General features: G+C 56.3%; 1 gene segment (V, D, J or C); it reads right to left on the bottom strand.

Annotated features, from left to right (window-relative positions):
* Nucleotides 1-909: 909 nt before the first annotated feature.
* LOC139235277 (immunoglobulin kappa variable 2-40-like) lies at nt 910-19,715 on the bottom strand. The segment is given in 4 exon segments: nt 910-1,292; nt 9,792-9,875; nt 12,601-13,228; nt 19,661-19,715. Coding segments are annotated over 2 exon segments (543 nt in total).
* Nucleotides 19,716-20,697: the final 982 nt, after the last annotated feature.

Below are 20,697 nucleotides of genomic sequence, written 5' to 3'. Positions count from 1 at the left end.
GAATGACGGGACAGGTTCGAGGGACTAAATGGCCTGCTCCCCGTTCCTACGTTACGGTGGGTTTCCCCCTGCCCCCCCCATGCCCCGCCTCGCATCTGGGACTCCCGTCGCTAACACTGACGGAGATCGATCAGACAGCGCCTCTCCGTTGTCGTCGTTGTCGGGCGACCAGCAGGGATGCCGGTGGAGGGCGAACTGGATGGGTCCAGGGCCTTGTGCCGTCGAGCAGTCCCGACGCCGACTGGCAAGGACGGTTCGGAGGTCGAGTCGGCAAACGGACGAGACGAGCTGGGATTTTCCGCGCGGGTTGGTGAATCGATAGGGCTGTTCCTCGGGCGTGGGGGGGGGGGGTTTTGGGGAGCGGGGGGGGGGGGGTTGTGGGGAGCGGGGGGGGGGGTTGTGGGGAGTGGGGTGAGGGGGGGGTTGTGGGGAGCGGGGTGAGGGGGGGGTTGTGGGGAGCGGGGGGTGAGGGGGGGGAGCGGGGTGAGGGGGGGATTGTGGGGAGCGGGGTGAGGGGGGGATTGTGGGGAGCGGGGTGAGGGGGGGGATTGTGGGGAGCGGGGTGAGGGGGGGGGTTGTGGGGAGCGGGGGGGGGGGTTGTGGGGAGCGGGGTGAGGGGGGGATTGTGGGGAGCGGGGTGAGGGGGGGGATTGTGGGGAGCGGGGTGAGGGGGGGGGTTGTGGGGAGCGGGGTGAGGGGGGGGGTTGTGGGGAGCGGGGTGAGGGGGGGGTTGTGGGGAGTGGGGTGAGGGGGGGGTTGTGGGGAGCGGGGGGGGGGGTTGTGGGGAGCGGGGTGAGGGGGGGGTTGTGGGGAGCGGGGTGAGGGGGGGGGTTGTGGGGAGCGGGGGGGGGGTTGTGGGGAACAGGGTGAGGGGGGGGTTTGTGGGGAGCGGGGTGAGGGGGGGGGGTTGTGGGGAGCGGGGGGGGTTGGTTGACAAAGTGCAGAGTCTTACAGGCCGCAGGCCTGGCTGCTCAGGCTCAGCTCGATGGGCTGGTCCTGCGCCTGGTGCCGGACCCGGCAGGCGTACCTCCTCCCTGCCTTCCAGTCGGCGGCGGTCAGGCGCAGGTAGCTGACCAGGCGGTGGGTCGATCCCGATCCCGCCTCCAGCGCCACCGGGCTACGGCTGGCGCCCTCGTGCACCTCGACGCCGTCTGCCAGCCACTGCACATCCACCAAGGCCGGGGTGAAGCCGCTCACCAGGCAGCTGAGGGTGGCCGCGTCCTGGGAGGGGGAGTCCAGTTCCTCTCGGGAGGGGGCGAAGACGGAGACCAAAGGGGGCCGGGCCGAGCTACCTGCGGAGAGGGGGGGGGGGGGGAAGGAACGAGAGACGGGTTAGACAACGTATGTACATATTCCACGTTTACCCCCAGCTCCACCTCACCACCGCTTCTCCCCCCCTCACCCCCCCACCCTCCCCCCCCCCTGCCACAAACTGCGTTCCCGAGCCACCAACCCCCATCCCTCGCCCCCAACTCCTGTCTGAGGCTGAACCAGACCGTTCGCAACCTTGGTTCGCGGCCCCGAAATGAGCTTCCGGCCACATAATCCTTCCCGGGCAAGCGCAGGAGATGCAACCCCCTGCCCCTTTTACCCCCCCCCCCCCCCCCCCCCCCGCCCCTCCCTTCCCACTGTCCAGGGCCCCAGACACTCCTTTCCAGGTGAAACAGCGATTTACTTGTAACTTCTTGCAATGCAGCATACTGTATTCGCTGCTCACGGTGTGGTCTCCTCTACACTGGGGGGGGACCAGGCGCAGGCTGGGGTGACCGCTTTGTGGAGCACCTCCGTTCAGTCCGCATGGGTGACCCCCGAGCTTCCGGTCGCCTGTCCCTTTAATTCTCCGCCCCTCTCCCGCTCTGACCTCTCCGTCTCTCGGCCTCCGCCACTGTTCCAACGGAGCTCAACGCAAGCTCGAGGAACAGCGCCTCGCCTTTCCTTTAGGCACTTTACAGCCTCCCGCTCTCAAACACCGAGTTCGACAATTTCAGAGCGCAATCTCTGGCCATCTTTGGCTCCCCCTCACCCCACCCCCGCCATCTTATGTTGTTTCTCTTTTTTTTTTCTCTTTTTGTCTCTAATGGCAGCTGGTCATTACCCCGCCATTCACACCCGATCCAGATCAACCTTTTTCTAAGTTCTGCCATTACCATTTCAGTTCGGCCCTTTTTGTCTCTCTAATCTCTCCCGCCTTCCCCCCCCCCAATCACAGACCTTCCCTTTTGTTCTTCCCCTCCCCCTTTCAGTGCTTAAGAATGTGACCTTTTCGAACGTTCGGCAGTTCTGACAAAGGGCTGTCGACCCGAATGGTTCACTCTGTTTTTCCCTCCACAGATGCTGCCCGGCCCGCTGAGATTGCTAGCATTTTCTGTTTTTATTTCAGATTCCGGCATCCGCAGTATTTTGCTTTTGTTTTCGATCACACCGAGGCCCGGAAACGGGATCTAGCCGGAACCCCACCTCAGGTAGATTTTTAAAAATTAACTCTCGGGATGTGGGGGTGCTGTGATATCTTGAGACACAAGCACACACGCACTTACAAGATGGCTCCTAACAGAACTGTGTGACCACATGGCCTTTTATTGTTATTACATCAGCAGTCCACTAGAGGGAGTAGTCCACTAGTCTAACCACGGGCGCCATTTTAATTTATTGACGGCTTTTACATGAACCTGACATTTGCCGAAAGCTGTCTTTTACCCTTTCATTTTAATTCCGATACCTTTGCTCATCCAGGGAGCTCAAGTTTTCGATGCCCTGTCTTTCCTCCTCTCTGAAGGCCTCCCATTGTTCCATTCCTGTTTCACCTGTCGATCGTCAATTCTGACCCGCCTGGGCCTGATCCCTTTTCAACTCCGGTTAGCCCTCCTCCGGTTGTGTATTTTCACATTTGATTGGCCCTTGTCCTTTTCCATAACTATTCTATATCTGATGATATGATCACTGTTCCCCAAATGCTCCCCCACTGAAACAAGCTCCACTTTAAAAAAAAATAATAGTTCCTGGGATGTGGGCGTCGCTGTCAAGGCCGGAATTTATTGCCCAGCCCTAATCGCCCCTGGAGAAGGTGGTGGTGAGCCGCCTTCTTGAACCGCTGCAGTCCGTGTGGTGAAGGTGCTCACACAGTGCTGTTAGGGAGGGAGTTCCAGGAGTTTGACCCAGCGACGATGAAGGAACGGCCGATATATTCCCAAGTCGAGGGATGGTGTGTGACCGGGAGGGGAACGTGGAGGTGGTGGTGTTCCCATGCGCCTGCTGCCCTGGTCCTTCTAGGGGGTAGAGGTCGCGGGTTTGGGAGGTGCTGTTGAAGAAGCCTTGGCGAGTTGCCGCGGTGCATCTTGTAGACGGTGCACACTGCAGCCAGGGGGCGCCGGTGGTGGAGGGAGTGAGTGTTGAAGGTGGTGGGTAGCGTGTCGATCGAGCGGCTGCTGTGTCCTGGATGGTGTCGAGCTTCTCGAGTGTTGTTGGAGCTGCAACTCACCCAGGAAAGTGGGGAGTGTTCCATCACACTCCTGACTTGACCGAGTTAAGAAAGCAAATGGCATGTTGGCCTTCATAGCGAGGGGATTTGAGTACAGGGGCAGGGAGGTGTTGCTACAGTTGTACAGGGCCTTGGTGAGGCCACACCTGGAGTATTGTGTACAGTTTTGGTCTCCTAACCTGAGGAAGGACATTCTTGCTATTGAGGGAGTGCAGCGAAGGTTCACCAGACTGATTCCCGGGATGGCGGGACTGACCTATCAAGAAAAATTGGATCAACTGGGCTTGTATTCACTGGAGTTCAGAAGAATGAGAGGGGACCTCATAGAAACGTTTAAAATTCTGACGGGGTTAGACAGGTTAGATGCAGGAAGAATGTTCCCAATGTTGGGGAAGTCCAGAACCAGGGGACACAGTCTAAGGATAAGGGGGAAGCCATTTAGGACTGAGATGAGGAGGAATTTCTTCACCCAGAGAGTGGTGAACCTGTGGAATTCTCTACCACAGAAAGTTGTTGAGGCCAATTCACTAAATATATTCAAAAAGGAGTTAGATGAAGTCCTTACTACTAGGGGAATCAAGGGGTATGGCGAGAAAGCAGGAATGGGGTACTGAAGTTGCATGTTCAGCCATGAACTCATTGAATGGTGGTGCAGGCTAGAAGGGCCGAATGGCCTACTCCTGCACCTATTTTCTATGTTTCTATGTTTCTATGAGATCAGGAACTCGGGGGTCTTGAGAGACTGCGGCAGAAAGCCAGGGTATTCCCACTCGGTGACATTGGGAACTAACACCGTGGGAACCTGCGCCCATGGGGAGAGGGGAGGGGTAAGGGCGGGAATGGTTCCCACCTTTGTTCCATTTGTGGCCACCAGAGGGCGGTGTCACTGCAGGCGATCTAATGTCGGTGACGCCCCCTCAGCTGGAACAGCAGCGCCGCCTGGTGCTGGGAGGGCAGCAGTGCAGGACAAACTGGGATTATTCGCCAGGCCAAAAAATAAAGCAGCTACCTCCTTAAAGGGAAGGGCCAACTGAGGTCCAAGTCTTTGTTTCTGCTCAGCTGTAAACCAAGCCTTTAATCTCCAGCCTCGCCCAGGCATGGTTCCCTCAGAATCTCGCTCTATTTCTTTAAAATGATCACCCCGCCCCACAACCCGTGACCTCTACGGAGGCCGGGTCCGATGCTGATGGACTATAGCAGGCATCACGCCTCAGAGCTGCTCCCTGGCCAATGCACAGCAGGGAGGAGGCAGTGAAGTCTGGCTCTCTGTGTGAGTCCTCTCTCTCACTCCCAGAGCTCGGTTGATGGCGGACACCAGTCTGACTCGCACCCACTCCATCCCCCATCAAGTCTGAGAGCGGGCGAGTGACTGGACCCTCTATCCATCCACAAGGAGGTGCCAGACAGTGGGAGCACCGCACTGTCGGAGGGGCAGTACTGAGGGAGCACCGCACTGTCGGAGGGGCAGTACTGAGGGAGAGCTGCACTGTCGGAGGGGCAGTACTGAGGGAGCGCCGCACTGTCGGAGGGGCAGTACTGAGGGAGCACTGCACTGTGGGAGGAGCAGTACTGAGGGAGCCCAACACTGTCAGAGGTGCTGTCTTTCAGATGAGACGTTTAACCGAGGCGCCGTCTGCCCTCTCAGGTGGACGTAAAAGATCCCATGGCCACTGTTTCGAGGAGTTATACCTGGTGTCCTGGGGGACAATATTTATCCCTCAACCAACATCAGTAAATAAAACCATGATGCGAGGTCATTTATCACATGGCTGGTTGTGGGATCTTGCTGTGTACAAATGGCCTTTCTACATTACAGCGGTGACTGTATTACAAAAAGAACATTCAATTGATTGTGAAGCGCTTTGGTGATGCCCTGAGGGTGTGAAAGGCACTGTGGAATTGCAAGTTCTTTCTCTCTCTCTCTCTCTCTCTTTCTTTTCCTTTTCCCTCCGCAGGGAATTGATGGAGCCAGACACCACTCCTGAGGTCAGAGTGAGTGGAGGGAAAACCTGACACGGATCAGGAGGATTGTTGGATCAGCAGGAGGTCCATTCAGCCCCTCGGGCCTGTTACAGAGGAACAGGAGGAGGCCATTCAGCCCCTCGGGCCTGTTATATAGGAACAGGAGGAGGCCATTCAGCCCCTCGGGCCTGTTATATAGAAACAGGAGGAGGCCATTCAGCCCCTCGGGCCTGTTATATAGGAACAGGAGGAGGCCATTCAGCCCCTCGGGCCTGTTACACAGGAACAGGAGGAGGCCATTCAGCCCCTCGGGCCTGTTATATAGGAACAGGAAGAGGCCATTCAGCCCCTCGGGCCTGTTATATAGGAACAGGAGGAGGCCATTCAGCCCCTCGGGCCTGTTATATAGGAACAGGAGGAGGCCATTCAGCCCCTCGGGCCTGTTATATAGGAACAGGAGGAGGCCATTCAGCCCCTCGGGCCTGTTATATAGGAACAGGAGGAGGCCATTCAGCCCCTCGGGCCTGTTATATAGGAACAGGAGGAGGCCATTCAGCCCCTCGGGCCTGTTATATAGGAACAGGAGGAGGCCATTCAGTCCCTTGAGTCTTTTCGACCATTCAATCAGATCACGGCTGATGTTAACTCCATCTGCCCGCCTTGGTTCCGTAACCTTTAATACCCTTGCCTAACAAAACTCTATCAATCTCAGTTTTGAAATTTTCCATTGACTCCCCCGGCCCTCCGGCCTCAACAGCTGACAGGGAGGAGAGTTTCACATTTCCATAGTTTCTCTCTAGGTAGCCTATGAAATCCTTTAATCATCTTGAACACCTCAATTAGATCACCCCTTAATCTGCTATACTCGAGGGAACACAAGCCCACTCTCTGCAGCCTGACCTCATAATTTAAACCCCTTTCAGCCCCGGTATCTTTCTGGTGAACCTGCGCTGCTTTCCTCCAAGGCCAATATAACCCTCCTGAGGGGTGGTGCTCAGAACTGAACACAGTACTGCGGGTGGGGTCTCACCAGCGGCGTGTACAGCTGAGGCATCACTTCCACCTCTTTATAGTCCAGCCCTCGAGATAAAGACAGACAGACTTGCATTTATATAGCGTCGTTCACCACCACCGCCCGTCTCAAAGCGCTTTACAGCCAATGAAGTACTTTTGGAGTGCAGTCACTGTTGTAATGTGGGAAACGCCAATTTGCGCACAGCAAGCTCCCACACACAGCGATGTGATCATGACCCAGATAATCTGTTTTTGTTATGTTGATTGAGGGATAAATATTGGCCCCAGGACACCGGGGATAACTCCCCCCCTGCTCTTCTTCCAAATAGTGGCCGTGGGATCTTGTACTATCCACCCAAGAGAGCAGACGGGGCCCTCGGTTTAACGTCTCATCCGAAATACAGGGTCTTTCTCGACCACCAGACGTCCCAAAGCGCTTTACAGCCAATGAAGTACCTTTGAAGTGTATTCACTGTTGTAATGTGGGAAATTTAATCCAATTTAGAAAAATCGTTGGCTCTGGGTCTGAGAGAGAGTGAGAGGGAAATCCCGACACGGAGCAGGACGACTTGGATCAGAGTGAGTGAAAGTGAAATCCCGACACGGTATTCGAGGAGATGGATCTGGAGCTCCTCTGGCGAGTGTGAGAGGGAAATCCCGACACGGAGCAGGACGACTTGGATCAGGGGCTTCTCCAGTCAGAATGAGAGGGAATCGATTTTAACTCCCGGGGAAGGAAAGCCAACTAGCAAGCGACTGGCTCGTCCGGGAGTGACAGCAGAGAGGGGCTCGCCAACCACGACCAAAACGGCCGTTGAAATTGTTGGCAGGATTGTTGCAGAGAAACGCTTTCCCCTGGGGGCTAGAATCAAAAATAAAGAAATAACTTGAATTTATATAGTGCCTTTTACCATCTCAGGACGTCCTATAATGCCTTACAGCCAATGAGGTACTTTTTGAAGTGTTGTCACTTGTGGTAATGTTGGAAACGCGACAGGCAATTTGCGCACAGCAAGATCCCACAAATAGCAATGAAGTAAACGACCAGATAATACTTTTTTTAGTAATGTTGGTCAAGGAATAATTATTGGCAGCAGGACCCCGGGGGTACAACACCCCTGCTCTTCTTCAAAGCAGTGGCCGTGGAATATTTTACATCCACCTGAGAGGGCAGACGGGGCCTGGATTTAACGTCTCATCCGAAAGATACCACCTCCAACAGTGCAGCGCTCCCTCAGTACTGCCCCTCCGACAGTGCAGCGCTCCCTCAGTACTGTCCCTCCGACAGTGCAGCGCTCCCTCAGTACTGCCCCTCCGACAGTGCAGCGCTCCCTCAGTACTGCCCCTCCGACAGTGCAGCGCTCCCTCAGTACTGCCCCTCCGACAGAGGGGCGCTCCCTCAGTACTGCCCCTCCGACAGTGGGGCGCTCCCTCAGTACTGCCCCTCCGACAGTGCGGCGCTCCCTCAGTACTGCCCCTGCGACAGAATGGCGCTCCCTCAGTACTGCCCCTCCGACAGTGCAGCGCTCCCTCAGTACTGCCCCTCCGACAGTCTGGTGCACCCTCACTACTGTCCCTCTGACAGTGCAGCGCTCCCTCAGCACTGCCCCTCCGACATTGCAGCACTCCCTCAGTACTGCCCCTCCGACAGTGCGGCGCTCCTTCAGTACTGCCCCTCCGACAGTGCAGCACTCCCTCAGTACTGCCCCTCCGACAGTGCGGCGCTCCCTCAGTACTGCCCCTCCGACAGTGCGGCGCTCCCTCAGTACTGCCCCTCCGACAGTGCGGCGCTCCCTCAGTACTGCCCCTCCGACAGTGCGGCGCTCCCTCAGTACTGCCCCTCCGACAGTGCGGCGCTCCCTCAGTACTGCCCCTCCGACAGTGCGGCGCTCCCTCAGTACTGCCCCTCCGACAGTGCGGCGCTCCCTCAGTACTGCCCCTCCGACAGTGCGGCGCTCCCTCAGTACTGCCCCTCCGACAGTGCGGCGCTCCCTCAGTACTGCCCCTCCGACAGTGCGGCGCTCCCTCAGTACTGCCCCTCCGACAGTGCGGCGCTCCCTCAGTACTGCCCCTCCGACAGTGCGGCGCTCCCTCAGTACTGCCCCTCCGACAGTGCGGCGCTCCCTCAGTACTGCCCCTCCGACAGTGCGGCGCTCCCTCAGTACTGCCCCTCCGACAGTGCGGCGCTCCCTCAGTACGGCCCCTCCGACAGTGCGGCGCTCCCTCAGTACTGCCCCTCCGACAGTGCGGCGCTCCCTCAGTACTGCCCCTCCGACAGTGCGGCGCTCCCTCAGTACTGCCCCTCCGACAGTGCGGCGCTCCCTCAGTACTGCCCCTCCGACAGTGCGGCGCTCCCTCAGTACTGGCACCGGGGGTGTTGCCCCTGGATTACATGGCTCGAGTCTCTGGAGCGGGGGGTCTCGAACCCCCGACCCACTGACTCAGAGGTGAGAGTGAGACAGACCGAGCCAATTATGAGACAAGCACAGCATAAACTTGGCTCGGATCCCCTGTAGGACAGAAGATTGAGGCTGGTCTGCTGGAGGTGTTGAAAGTGTTAAAAGGATTTGCTCGGGTAGACATGGGGAAGCTTATTTCCCCCGGTCGGGCGGGAATTCGGACAAGGGGGGCACCATCTTAAAATTGGAGCGGGACCATTCAGGAGGAAAAGCAGGAAGCATTTCTTCACACAAAAGGTAGTGGGAATCTGGAGCGGGTGAGAAGGACAGGTTTTCCTTCCCTAAGGGACATTGGTGAGCCAGATGGGTGTTTTTTAAACGACAATTTGGTAGTTTCATGCTCGCCCTGACTAGCTTTTTAAATTCCAGGTTTATTTAATTCATTGAATTTTTAATTCCCACCGGCCCCCCACCCCCCCCCCCCAGCTGCGCACAGCAAGATCCCACAGACGATCTGGCCGTTTCTCGCAGTGTCGTCTGTGGGATCTTGCTGTGCGCAGATCGGCTGCCGCGTTTCCTACGTTACGGCGGCGGCTGCACTTTGGGGGGAGAAAAAAAAATACCTCCTTGGATGTCCTGAGGTCGTGGAAGGTGCTATAGAAATGCACGTACCTCCTTAAAGAGAAATTTCGAGACCCGCAAAGAACGACAGTCCTGGCCGACACACCACGCCCCCCCGTCCCCCCCCACAGCCCCACTTAACGGTTCCAACACAGATTAGCATCTGAAAGGGGTAATCAATACTGAACACTCACCCGCCCTCCCCCTGGCCCCCTCTCCCGAGCCCACCCCCAACAAAGCAGCAACAAGCAACATTTGCAACAAGAACTGATCGAAGCCTCTGAGGCCAGTGAAGGATTAAAAAAAAGATTACTCACTCTTGACGTCCAGGGGCGTTCCATTACCGCTGACATACCCACAGTGCCTCAGGGGAAGGGAGGACACTGTACAAAAACTTCAACCTGCGAGAGAGGCGCAGAACAGAGGGATCACAAACTGTCTCTATACTGGCGACTTAACCGGACCAGCCACATATACACTGCGGCAAGGAGAGCGGGCCAGAGGCTGGGTATTCTGCGGCGAGTGTCTCACCTCCCGACTCCCCAAAGCCTTCCCGCCATCCACAAGACACAAGTCAGGAGTGTGATGGAACACTCCCCACTTTGCCTGGATGAGTTGCAGCTCCAACGACACTCGAGAAGCTCGACACCATCCAGGACAAAGCAGCCCCGCTCGATGGGCCACACTACCCACCACCTTCAACACTCACTCCCTCCACCACCGGCGCCCCCTGGCTGCAGTGTGCACCGTCTACAAGATGCACCGCGGCAACTCGCCAAGGCTTCTTCGGCAACACCTCCCAAACCCGCCACCTCTACCCGCTAGAAGGACAAGGGCAGCAGGTCCATGGGAACACCACCACCTCCACGTTCCCCTCCCAGTCACACACCATCCCGACTTGGGAATATATCGGCCGTTCCTCCATCGTCGCTGGGTCACAATCCTGGAACTCCCTCCCGAACAGCACTGTGGGAGCACCTTCACCACACGGACTGCAGCGGTTCAAGAAGGCGGCTCACCACCTCCTTCTCAAGGGGCAGTTAGGGGACGGGCAATAAATGCCGGCCTTGGCAGCGAAACCACAACCCGTGAGAGTTACAGAATGCAGTTAGGGTTAAAATCAGGACCCAGTGGGTGAAAGGTCAGAGTCTGACCCACCCGACCCCCCCACCCCTCTTCCAGTTATCCGCGTGGAATGAAGGAACGCTGAGTATTCCAGTGCCCCCCTTTGCTCCCTCCCATCTTCCACCCTCCTCCGTAAACTTCAGCTCATCCAAAACTCGGCAGCCCCATGTCCTAACTCGCACCGAGTCCCGCTCACCCATCACCCCCTGTGCTCGCTGCCCCGTGTCCTAACTCGCATCCAGTCCCGCTCACCCATCACCCCCTGTGCTCGCTGCCCCTGTGTCCTAACTCACACCGAGTCCCGCTCACCCATCACCCCCTGTGCTCGCTGCCCGTGTCCTAACTCGCACCGAGTCCCGCTCACCCATCACCCCCTGTGCTCGCTGCCCCGTGTCCTAACTCGCACCCAGTCCCACTCACCCATCACCCCCTGTGCTCGCTGCCCCATGTCCTAACTCGCACCGAGTCCCGCTCACCCATCACCCCCTGTGCTCACTGCCCCGTGTCCTAACTCGCACCTAGTCCCGCTCACCCATCACCCCCTGTGCTCACGGCCCCGTGTCCTAACTCGCACCGAGTCCCGCTCACCCATCACCCCCTGTGCTCGCTGCCCGTGTCCTAACTCACACCGAGTCCCGCTCACCCATCACCCCCTGTGCTCACTGCCCCGTGTCCTAACTCGCACCGAGTCCCGCTCACCCATCACCCCCTGTGCTCGCTGCCCGTGCCCTAACTCACACCGAGTCCCGCTCACCCATCACCCCCTGTGCTCACTGCCCCGTGTCCTAACTCGCACCGAGTCCCACTCACCCATCACCCCCTGTGCTCACTGCCCCATGTCCTAACTCGCACCGAGTCCCACTCACCCATCACCCCCTGTGCTCGCTGCCCCATGTCCTAACTCGCACCCAGTCCCGCTCACCCATCACCCCCTGTGCTCACTGCCCCGTGTCCTAACTCGCACCCAGTCCCACTCACCCATCACCCCCTGTGCTCACTGCCCCGTGTCCTAACTCGCACCCAGTCCCGCTCACCCATCACCCCCTGTGCTCGCTGCCCGTGTCCTAACTCGCACCGAGTCCCGCTCACCCATCACCCCCTGTGCTCGCTGCCCCATGTCCTAACTCGCACCGAGTCCCATTCACCCATCACCCCCTGTGCTCGCTGCCCCATGTCCTAACTCGCACCCAGTCCCGCTCACCCATCACCCCCTGTGCTCACTGCCCCATGTCCTAACTCGCACCCAGTCCCGCTCACCCATCACCCCCTGTGCTCACTGCCCCGTGTCCTAACTCGCACCGAGTCCTGTTCACCCATCACCCCCTGTGCTCGCTGCTCCGTGTGCTAACTCGCACCGAGTCCCGCTCACCCATCACCCCCTGTGCTCGCTGCCCCATGTCCTAACTCGCACCGAGTCCCGCTCACCCATCACCCCCTGTGCTCACTGCCCCGTGTCCTAACTCGCACCCAGTCCCGCTCACCCATCACCCCCTGTGCTCACGGCCCCGTGTCCTAACTCGCACCGAGTCCTGCTCACCCATCACCCCCTGTGCTCACTGCCCCGTGTCCGAACTCGCACCGAGTCCCGTTCACCCATCACCCCCTGTGCTTGCTGCCCCATGTCCTAACTCGCACCGATTCCCGCTCACCCATCACCCGCTGTGCTCGCTGCCCAGTGTCCTAACTCGCACCCAGTCCCACTCACCCATCACCCCCTGTGCTCACTGACCTACATTGGCTCTCGGTCCAGTAAAAATTCTCATCCTCGTTTTCAAATCCCTCCATGGTCTCACCCCTCCCTATCTCTGTATTCCCCTCCAGCCCCACAGCCCCCTGAGATCTCTGCGCTCCTCCAATTTGTTGGCCTCTTGACCATCCCCGATTATAATCGCTCCACCATCGGTGGCCGTGACTTCTGTTGCCTGGGCCCCGAGCTCTGGAACTCCCTCCCTGAACCTCTCCGCCTCGCTTTCCTACTGTAAGACGCTCCTCAAAACCTACCTCTTTGACCAAGAATTTGGTTGCCTGCCGTCATTTCTTCTTATGTGGTTCGGGGTCAAATGTATTGCTTTGTCTTCAAACACTGCTGTGAAGCGCCTTGGGATGTTTGACTACATTAAAGGCGCTGTATAAATACAGGTGGTTGTTGTTGTTGTTGTTGTTGTTAAAGGAGGCAAAACGATGCCAGTTCTCCTTGCCCTGTGGTGGACCTCCGTAGGACGATAAGGAGGCGGGCAAGGCTGAGGCTGCTGCACTGCGAAGCATTTCGGGGCCCCAGAGGAAGTTTGTGTCACGCTGTGTGTCACTGTGGGACCGCTCACCCTGACCATGCAGTAGTAAATGGCCGAGTCCTCGGCCTGCAGAGCGCTGATGGTCAGGTGGTAGGTGAAACTGGAGTCCTGGGCCGAGGGGGTGAAGCGGTCGGTGATACCCGGGGCACGGTAGATGCTCCTGCCGGTGCTGTAGTACAAAACCCCCTGGGGTGTGCTCCCCGGTGACTGCCGTACCCAGCTGATGCCATAGGTGCCGGAGCTGGCTCCGAGCAGGTTGCACTTCAGTTTAACCGTCTCTCCCGCGGTGACCGGCCCAGCGAGGGGCTCCTGAGTGACACGGGGGTCGGCCAAAACACCTGGAAAAGAGAGACACCGGTCAGTGGGCGAGGGGACTCACTCTACGGACCCCACACCCAGTCTGTGTCGCCCCCCTTAAATAAATTAAAAGGGAAATACTCTGTCAGTGGGTATGACGACTCACTCTACGGACCCCACACCCAGTCTGTGTCGCCCCCTTAAATAAATTAAAAGGGAAATACTCTGTCAGTGGGTATGACGACTCACTCTACGGACCCCACACCCAGTCTGTGTCGCCCCCTTAAATAAATTAAAAGGGAAATACTCTGGCAGTGGGTAAGATGACTCACTCCGGACCCCACACCCAGCCTGTATCGCCCCCTTAAATAAATTAAAAGGGAAATACTCTGTCAGTGAGCGAGGGGAGACTCTCTCCCGGACCCCACTCCCTCCCCTTAAATAAATTAAAAGGGAAATGGCAGCACTGCTGAGATCCCCCCGCAGCTATCCCGGACCCTGCGTATAAACAGGCTGGCACTCACGGGCAAGGTGGAGGATGAACACAAACAGGAGGCGGGCTGAGTCCATGGCACTGCACAGGTCCTTCACTGTCTCCCCACTGAGAAAGTGCCAAACGGTTGAGGTGTTGTCTCTGCTTGGTCTGCTGCCCTCCGACAGCCGAGCTTTTAAAGTCGCTCTGCACGCTCTCTCGGGTGTTTTGTGCCGTCGGTTTCGTGTATGCAAATCTGTGCTGACTGCCACGTCTGCCCCTCAATCCCCCTCCCCGCCACACCAGGTGCCAACCAACGCAAAAGCAGAACAAGTCACGTCCTGTGATCCAGTCCGACGTGATGCCTCTCACGGCCAGTCAGCCTGCCACCTTCCAACCAAGTCTCACGCCTGACCCCGACTTCTGCCCTGGATAGCTTGCAAATTTCAGTTCAGTCGAAAGCTTCTCATGTGGAACTTTTCCCCCAAAAGCCGAGACTGATATTCCACTGGTCTCCGGATCCCGGCGTAAATGCCAGGATTGGCTCACCAGGAACCGCCACTGCTGATCCCCTGAAAGACCTCCTGGGATCAAGCAGGGTGGAACTCCTAATTGATTATAACCTCGATGGTCACCTTCATCAGTGGCGGGAGCGGGTCCATCTCGGGCACCAGAAAATGTCAAATTCATTCGAGATTTTTTTTGAGGTTGTAAATAGCAGGGTAGATAAGGGGGAACCAGTGGATGTGGTATATTTGGATTTTCAGAAAGCATTCGATAAGGAGCCACACAAGAGGTTATTACACAAAATTAGGGCTCATGGGATTGGGGGTAATATACTAGCATGGATTGAGGATTGGTTAATGGACAGAAAACAGAAAGTAGGAATAATTGAGCCATTTTCAGGTTGGCAGGCTGTAACTAGTGGGGTGCCGCGAGGATCAGTGCTGGGGCCCCAGCTATTTACAATCTAGATCAATGACTTGGTTGAGGGGACCGAGTGCAATGTATCCAAGTTTGCTGATGACACAAAGCTAGGTGGGAAAGTAAGCTGTGAGGAGGACACAAAGAGGCTGCAACGGGATATAGACACGTTAAGTGAGTGGGCAAGATGGTGGCAGATGGCGTTTAATGTGGGGAAATCTGAGGTTATTGATTTTGGTAGGAACAATGGAAAAGCAGAATATTCATTAAAAGCTGACTCGTAAATGTTGGTATTCAGATCGACCTGGGGGTCCTTGTATACGGATCACAAGAAGTTAACATGCAGGTACAGCAAGCAACTAGGAAAATAAATGATATGTTGGTCTTTATTGCAAGGGGTTGGCATGTAAGAGTAAAGAGGTCTTACTGCAATTATATCGGGCCCTGGTGAGACCACACCTGGAGTATTGTGTACAGTTTTGGTCTCCTTACCCAAGGAAGGATATACTTGCCATAGAGGGAGTGCAACGAAGGTTCGCCAGACTGATTCTGGGATGGGGGCATTGTCCTATGAGGAGAGATTGAGTAGACTAGGCCAATATTCCCTAGAGTTTAGAAGAATGAGAGGTGATCTCATTGAAACGTCTGGCATTACATAAGAAATAGGAGCAGGAGTCGGCCATTCGGCCCCTCGAGCCTGCTCCGCCATTCAATAAGATCATGGCTGATCCGATCATGGACTCAGCTCCACTTCCCCGCCCGCTCCCCTTATTCCCTAGAGGGCTTGACAAGTGAAGATTCTCCCACAGTGCTGCTGGGGAGGGAGTTCCAGGATGTTGGCCCAGCGACGATGAAGGAACGGCCGATATATTCCCAAGTCGGCACTCGGAGCTGATGGCGTTCCATGCGCCTGCTGCCCTTGTCCTGCTCGGCCTCCTCTCAGCAAAACTTGCTCAGAATTGATCCCGTTATTCGACCCAACAATAACAACTTGCATTTATATAGCGGCATTTAAGTGGTAAAACCTACCCAAGGTGCTTTGCGGGAGTGATTCTCAAACAAAATCTGACCCCGAGCCACATCAAAGGATATTAGGCCATGGAGCAAAAGCTGGGTCAAAGAGGTCGGTTTTAAGGAGCGTCTTGAAGGAGGAAAGAGAGGTAGAGAGGCGGAGAGGTTTAGGGAGGGAGTTCCAGAGCTTGGGGCCCAGGCAGCTGAAGGCGCGGCCGCCATTGGTTAAGCGATTAAAATCGGGGATGGTCAGGGGGGCAGAATTAGAGGAGCGCAGACATCTCGGGGGGTTGTGGGGCTGGAGGAGATTACAGAGATAGGGAGGGGAGAGGGCCATGGAGGGATTTGTCAACAAGGATGAGAATTTTGAAAACGAAGTTGTCATGTATGTACATTCTGTTTGTAGCCACCAGATGGCGGCATTGTTGGAGGCCACTGAGCAGCACGCACATGGTGCGGCGCAGGTAGAAAAGGCCAGCCATTTTGAGAGTCAGGCACTTTGGGTCTAAATAAAGCTGAGCCAAGGGTGTACCTTGCTTAGTTAAACAGTACTCAATTTGAACCTTTATTGCATACATAACATTTCGAAGTGTTACTTAACCGGGAGCCGATGTAGATCAGTGAGCACAGGGGGCGATGGGTGAGCGGGACTTGGTGCGAGTTAGGACACGGGTCAGCGAGCACAGGGGGCGATGGGTGAGCGGGACTTGGTGCGAGTTAGGACACGGGGCAGCGAGCACAGGGGGTGATGGGTGAGCGGGACTTGGTGCGAGTTAGGACACGGGGCAGTGAGCACAGGGGGTGATGGGTGAGCGGGACTCGGTGCGAGTTAGGACACGGGTCAGCGAGCACAGGGGGCGATGGGTGAGCGGGACTCGGTGCGAGTTAGGACACGGGTCAGCGAGCACAGGGGGCGATGGGTGAGCGGGACTCGGTGCGAGTTAGGACACGGGTCAGCGAGCACAGGGGGCGATGGGTGAGCGGGACTCGGTGCGAGTTAGGACACGGGGCAGCGAGTACAGGGGGTGATGGGTGAGCAGGACTTGGTGCGAGTTAGGACACGGGGCAGTGAGCACAGGGGGTGATGGGTGAGCGGGACTGGGTGTGAGTTAGGACACGGGGCAGTGAGCACAGGGGGTGATGGGTGAGCGGAACTCGGTGTGAGTTAGGACACGGGGCAGTGAGCACAGGGGGTGATGGGTGAGTGGGACTGGGTGCGAGTTAGGACACGGGGCAGCGAGCACAGGGGGTGATGGGTGAGCGGGACTCGGTGTGAGTTAGGGCATGGGGCAGCGAGCACAGGGGGTGATGGGTGAGCGGGACTCGGTGCGAGTTAGAACACGGGGCAGCGAGCACAGGAGGTGATGGGTGAGCGGGACTCGGTGCGAGTTAGGACACGGGGGCAGCGAGCACAGGGGGGTGATGGGTGAGCGGGACTTGGTGCGAGTTAGGACATGGGGCAGCCGAGTTTTGGATCACCTCTAGTTTACGTCGGGTAGAATGTGGAAGGCCGGCCAGGATGCGGTGGAATAGTTAAGTCTTGAGGTAACAAAGGCATGGATGAGGTTTTCAGCAGTGGATGAGCTGAGGCAAGGGTGGAGACAGGCGATGTTACGGAGGTGGAAATAGGCGGTCATAGTTATGCTACGGTTATGTGGTCAAATACGACACCTGGGTTGCGAACAGTCTGGTTCAGCCTCAGACAGGAGTTGGGGCGAGGGATGGAGTCAGTGTCCAGGGAACGGAGTTTGTGGCAAGGGACCGAAAACAATGGCTTTGGTCTTCCCGATATTTAGACGGAGGAAATTTCTCCTCATCCAGAACTGGATGTGGGACAAGCAGTCTGACAATTTAGGGACCGTGGAGGGGTAGAGAGAAGGTGGGGGTGAGGTAGAGCTGGGTGTTGTCAGCCTACATGTGGAAACTGACGCTGTGTTTTCGGATGATATCGCCAAGGGGCACTACATGGAGATGAGAAATAGGAGGGGGTGTTGGTGCGGGATCGGGAAGAGAAGCCATTGCAGGTGATACCTGGATAGATAAGAATGGAAGCAGGCGAGGGCAGTCCCATCCAGCTGGACGGTGGAGGAGAGGTGTTGGAGGGGGATGGTGTGGTTAATCATGTTAAAAGTTGCAGACAAGTCGAGAAGGACCAGGAGGCAATAGCTGAGCGCAAACAAATCTAGACCGACACTTCAGTGCGGTGCTGAGGGAGTGCTGCACTGTCGGAGGTGCCGTCTTTCGGATGAGACGTTAAACCGAGGGCCCCGTCTGCTCTCTCGGGTGGATAGTACAAGATCCCACGGCCACTATTTGGAAGAAGAGCAGGGGGGAGTTCTCCCCGGGGTCCTGGGGCCAATATTTATCCCTCAATCAACATAACAAAAACAGATTATCTGGGTCATTATCACATTGCTGTGTGTGTGTGGGAGCTTGCTGTGCGCAAATTGGCGTTTCCCACACATTACAACAGTGACTACACTCCGAAAGTACTGCATTGGCTGTAAAGCGCATTGCGACGTCCGGTGGTTGTGAAAGGCGCTATATAAATGCAAGTCTTTCTGTTAGTTACACAGGATGCCTTTTGTGACTTTGATAAGGGGCGTTTCGGTCGTGTGGAAAGTTGATTCACACATCGAGTTGCGGGAAAGGTGGGCACGGATTTGGGAGACGACAACACGCTGAAGGACTTTGGGAAAGGGAGGTTGGAGATGGGGCAGTAGCTTGCAAGGACAGAGGGGGGCAAGGGTGGGAGTTTTGAGGAGGACAGTACTTGAGGAGAGGGAAACGTCGGCTAACACGGGGGGCCAGGTCGGGAAGGTGTGTGGTCAGGGGTTTAGTGGGAATAGGGCCCAGGGAGCAGGAGGTGGGTCTCATGGGAAAGATGAAGTCGGAGAGGGCAGGAGGAGAGATGCAAGTTCAGGGCAGGGGCAGGGGGGAACCTTGGGGAAGTTAGGCCCGGTGGGCTCGGGGATGGGAGGGAAGCGGCAGAGGCCGCTGAACCTCGCTGGAGGCGTGAAATTCAAATGCCTGTAATTCCATTCCAAAGTGCCTCATTTACCCCGTGCTATCGGTCTCACCCACTCTAGCCCGCGGCCAAACGCACCGACCTTAAACCCCAGCGCTGGAGCCGGTTTGCGATCACACTTCACATTTCTGCAGTTTTTTAATTCCCACCAGACACCAACCCACCCGGTTCCTGGGGGTTAAAATTCCCCGCATAGAGACAAAGAGAGAAAGAGACAGAGAGAGAGAGAGAGAGTGACAGAGAGATAAGAGACAGAGAAAAATACAGAGACAGAGAGAGAGAGAGAAAAAGAGAGAGAAAGACAGAGACAGAGAAAAACAGAGATAGAGAGAGACGCATAGACAGAGAAAGACAGACAGTTAGAGAGACAGAGAATAACAGAGGGGGGGAGAGAGAGAGACAGAGAGAGAGAGAGAGACAGAGAGAGAGATAAAGATAGACAGAGAGAGAGCGAGAAAGACAGAGAGAGAGAGAGAAAGGAGAGAGAGAGAGAGAGAGAGAGACAGATAAAGATAGACAGAGAGAGAGAAAGACAGAAAGAGACAGAGAGAAAGGGACAGAGAGAAAGAGACAGAGAGGAAGAGATAGAGGGACAGACACAGACAGAAAAACAAAGGGGCATAAATAGAGATAGAGAGATTCAGAGAGAGGGACAGAAAGGGTCAGAGAGAGCAGTAGACGAACAGGGAGGGGGGAGACTCAGGTTTCACTTCCCCCCCACACCTGCTGTGCCGAGTATTTTCGACCTTTCAGAAGGGAAACAGCAGGACTATTTTCAAACTACGGGAAGCACCTGCTTTACTTCGAGCTCCAAATATAACCCTTATCGAGAGTGGGGGTGGTGACGGACTGCAGTGACAGCAGCAGCAAACACATTCACCAGCGGGCAGCACCGGGCACATCACTGACAGCGACACACTGACAGCCTCCAGAGAGGCAGCAGTCATTCTGTGGTGCGACGGAGCAGGAATGAAGTCAATAACCCGGGGGGCAGGTGGGCTGGAGGCCCGAGTGAAATAGGGCAGGAATCTAACTCACGCTTCGTTGTTCCAAATCCTTCCATCCTGCAACATGTGCCTCTCTCGTCACCCGTCATCTCGGGGATATTCCACCACAATTCGACCGTCACTGAACCACGAAAGAGAATCACAGTCCCAGCAGTCTCCATGTCCCACTCTCCCTCTTAAAACATTCAACTCTCCCTCTCGCTCCATTTCTCTCTCCTTCGGTCAATCCCTCATTTCTCTCTCTCTCCTTCTGTCTGTCTGTCTCCTGTCTCCCTCACTCTTCTTCTGTCTGTCTGTCTCCTGTCTCCCTCACTCTCCTTCTGTCTGTCTGTCTCCTGTCTCCCTCACTCTCCTTCTGTCTGTCTGTCTCCTGTCTCCCTCACTCTCCTTCTGTCTGTCTGTCTCCCTCTCTCCTTCTGTCTGTCTGTCTCCTGTCTCCCTCACTCTCCTTCTGTCTGTCTGTCTCCTGTCTCCCTCACTCTCCTTCTGTCTGTCTGTCTCCTGTCTCCCTCACTCTCCTTCTGTCTGTCTGTCTCCCTCTCTCCTTCTGTCTGTCTGTCTCCTGTCTCCCTCTCTCTCCTTCTGTCTGTCTCCCTCTCTCCTTCTGTCTCGTCTCTCTCTCTCTCTCCTTCTGTCTGTCTGTCTCCTGTCTCCCTCACTCTCCTTCTGTCTGTCTGTCTCCTGTCTCCCTCACTCTCCTTCTGTCTGTCTGTCTCCTGTCTCCCTCACTCTCCTTCTGTCTGTCTGTCTCCTGTCTCCCTCTCTCTCCTTCTGTCTGTCTGTCTCCTGTCTCCCTCACTCTCCTTCTGTCTGTCTGTCTCCTGTCTCCCTCTCTCTCCTTCTGTCTGTCTGTCTCCTGTCTCCCTCACTCTCCTTCTGTCTGTCTGTCTCCTGTCTCCCTCACTCTCCTTCTGTCTGTCTGTCTCCTGTCTCCCTCACTCTCCTTCTGTCTGTCTGTCTCCTGTCTCCCTCACTCTCCTTCTGTCTGTCTGTCTCCTGTCTCCCTCACTCTCCTTCTGTCTGTCTGTCTCCTGTCTCCCTCACTCTCCTTCTGTCTGTCTCCTGTCT

The sequence above is a fragment of the Pristiophorus japonicus genome, chromosome 23 (assembly GCF_044704955.1).
Source record: "Pristiophorus japonicus isolate sPriJap1 chromosome 23, sPriJap1.hap1, whole genome shotgun sequence".
Classification (NCBI taxonomy): domain Eukaryota; kingdom Metazoa; phylum Chordata; class Chondrichthyes; family Pristiophoridae; genus Pristiophorus; species Pristiophorus japonicus.
This window is presented reverse-complemented; position numbering and strand designations above follow the sequence as displayed.